Source organism: Argentina silus, assembly GCF_951799395.1.
Source record: "Argentina silus genome assembly, chromosome: 5".
Classification (NCBI taxonomy): domain Eukaryota; kingdom Metazoa; phylum Chordata; class Actinopteri; order Argentiniformes; family Argentinidae; genus Argentina; species Argentina silus.
In genome coordinates, this window is record NC_139659.1 from 9,071,227 (window position 1) to 9,073,726 (window position 2,500).

The 2,500-nt window shown below is 41.4% G+C and overlaps 1 protein-coding gene across 2 annotated transcripts in view; it reads right to left on the minus strand.

The window, feature by feature from the left end:
* Nucleotides 1–2,371: 2,371 nt before the first annotated feature.
* Nucleotides 2,372–2,500, minus strand: part of olfm1b (olfactomedin 1b) — a gene marked incomplete at both ends in the record, with an annotated part of 18,598 nt that continues 18,469 nt past the window's right edge. For both annotated transcript variants that reach the window (XM_083669576.1, XM_083669575.1), the window contains one exon: nt 2,372–2,500. This exon is cut by the window's right edge and continues 546 nt beyond it. In XM_083669576.1, coding sequence (XP_083525702.1) covers nt 2,372–2,500 — 129 coding nt within the window.

The window sequence follows — 2,500 nt, forward strand, 5'->3', positions numbered from 1 at the left end:
ATAGAAGCAATCATTTATTCATCGATTGAAACATCAGAGGACTGAGAGAGAGAGAGGGAGAGAGAGGGAGAGAGAGAGAGAGAGAGGGAGACACAGAGGGGGGGGGGTCGAAAAAGACAGAAAGGCTGAGGGATGGAGACAGGGTAAGATAGAGAGGAAAAAGACAGAGTGAGGGTCAAAGAGAAGGAAGCGAAAATGACACAGGAAGAGAGATGGAGAACAAGATCAGGAATAGAGAGTAAAGGGGAAGAGGAGAGAGGGAGGTGGCGGCACATGATCAACATGAGGAAGTGGTAACCTTTAAAACAAAGCCAAGTGTTGGGGCTGTTTCATCTGCAGGAGGGAATGAAGACTTCCTGTTGACCTACTTAAAGAAAAATCCCTAAATTAATTCACATCCTGAAACAACAGGAACATGTACAAACCTGTCCATCCCAAGTGGTGGTTGTGGAAGTATGAACCTGGTGTGAGAGTCGCTGTCATTTGTTGTAGCAAATAGTTTATCTATTCATAGTCATCTATCATCACTACAATGAATGTATGAAAGAATGATGAAAGTTTTTTTTTTATGAAAGCCAACAGCTTTATTAGCTCTCTGAAGCAGATTGGAGATCAGTGTGAGAGAGAACTGCTTAAAAGAACTTTAATGGCTTACATTGTCCTTTGTGAAGTTCCACATTGGATGAGTGATGACATTTATGACGCGACAACAATGTGAGGATGATTAAAAAAGCTTTGTGTCTGACAGTGTAATCTCCTATTCTAAACTACTTGTCCACATACATGCTGGTAATCTCTTAAAACACATGAAGTCAGAGTACTATTCTGAGTGACGCATAAAACCATCTTTTCGGTCACGCGCACACACACACACACACACACGCACACACGCACACACGCACACACACACACACACACACACACACACACACACACACACACACACACACACACACACACACGCACACAGAGCTTCTGACACATGCTCTATTTCAGTCAATGGAGGTCGTGCTGAGGTAAGACTATACAAGATGGGAGCTCCGAACAAATATTCTCTGTTTATTGACACGAATCATTAACTATCTCATTTCAGGTACAACACACGTCCAGCAAAGCGCAAAAAGAGTGAAAAGCCATTGTCCTCTGCAAGGGGGGGTACATTTAACAGCATTGATCCTTTGCGAGGGGATACATTTAACAGCATAATCCTTTGCTAGGGGGATACTTCAAACAATAGGCTGATGATTCCGTTTCAGAACCATGAGATTGAGTCCAGATCCCCAGGTTATATTACTTGATACATTCTATTATTTTTTTCTTCAGGAAGATATGAGCTAGATACAGTAGATTCCTCCCACACAGTCCAACTAAACAAAGACAGAGAAGCAAAGCTGGTGCCAACAGTTAGGGTGATACAAGAACATATACAAAAAAATCATCCCAATGGAAAAAAACAAGAACTAAATACAAACAAGTGAAAAAAGCAAACATGTTTGCAACCCTAGAATCCCACTGGTTCTCTATACTACCCCTTTCCCCACCCTCCTCCCATCATTATATAGTATAAGCATCATACAGCAAAAAGACATTCAGAAAAGCAGACCAGAGTGGTAGAAAACACTCATGCAAAGAAAGGCTGTTTCACACATAGTCACAAACACAGGAAATGTTCTCAAATGACAGTTCTGCCAACAGTCAGTGCCTTCAGGTCTTCTCGTGGATGTAGATTGTTGTTGTTGTTTTCTCTACAGACTTGAGTTTGCTACTGTACTGATAAAAAGGGATATGTGTGGCAGACTGTGGTCGTAGGCTCTGGTGATGATCGGGACATAACGCCCATTTCTCCCCCTGTCTGGCTGTAGGGTCGGCCAGGGGGGTCCTGGTTGGCAAACAGTTTCTAACCAATCCTTTAGTCTTGTCTGGGACCCCCCAGGACCGACAGAGAGATGAGGCGAGGTGGGAGGAGGGAGTTATTTCCAGAGATCCAGAGCCACAGCAACAATCTTCTTGGTTGGTTATCCATTATTATTAAAAAAAAAAAGAAAGGCGTGATGTTTTTGGCATCTGCTCTTATTTTCATACCAATATTCTCTTTTTACGATAAATGTATCATGTTTCCATCCTTGTAGCAAACAGTTATATTTTTTTCCCCAATTCAATGTTCATCCATTTTCCATGTCTGGCCATGTTTGATGTAATCTCTATATACTGTAAGTCTTAGGATATACTAAATAAGATGATCACTCTGTCATAGATATACTTTCATATATAGGATAATCTTTAGAGGCAATCTTTCGATATATATATATATATATATATATATATATATATATATATATATATTCATATATATTTATTCCCGTTTCTGTGGTTACAGTTCCTCGGACCGGATGACATGGAACAGTGTGACGTTGTAGAGCACCTGGTGTCCGTTGTTCCAAGCGTAGAGGGCGCGGTCGCGGGGGTTGTAGTCCAGCATGGAGATGTGGGAGTACTTATT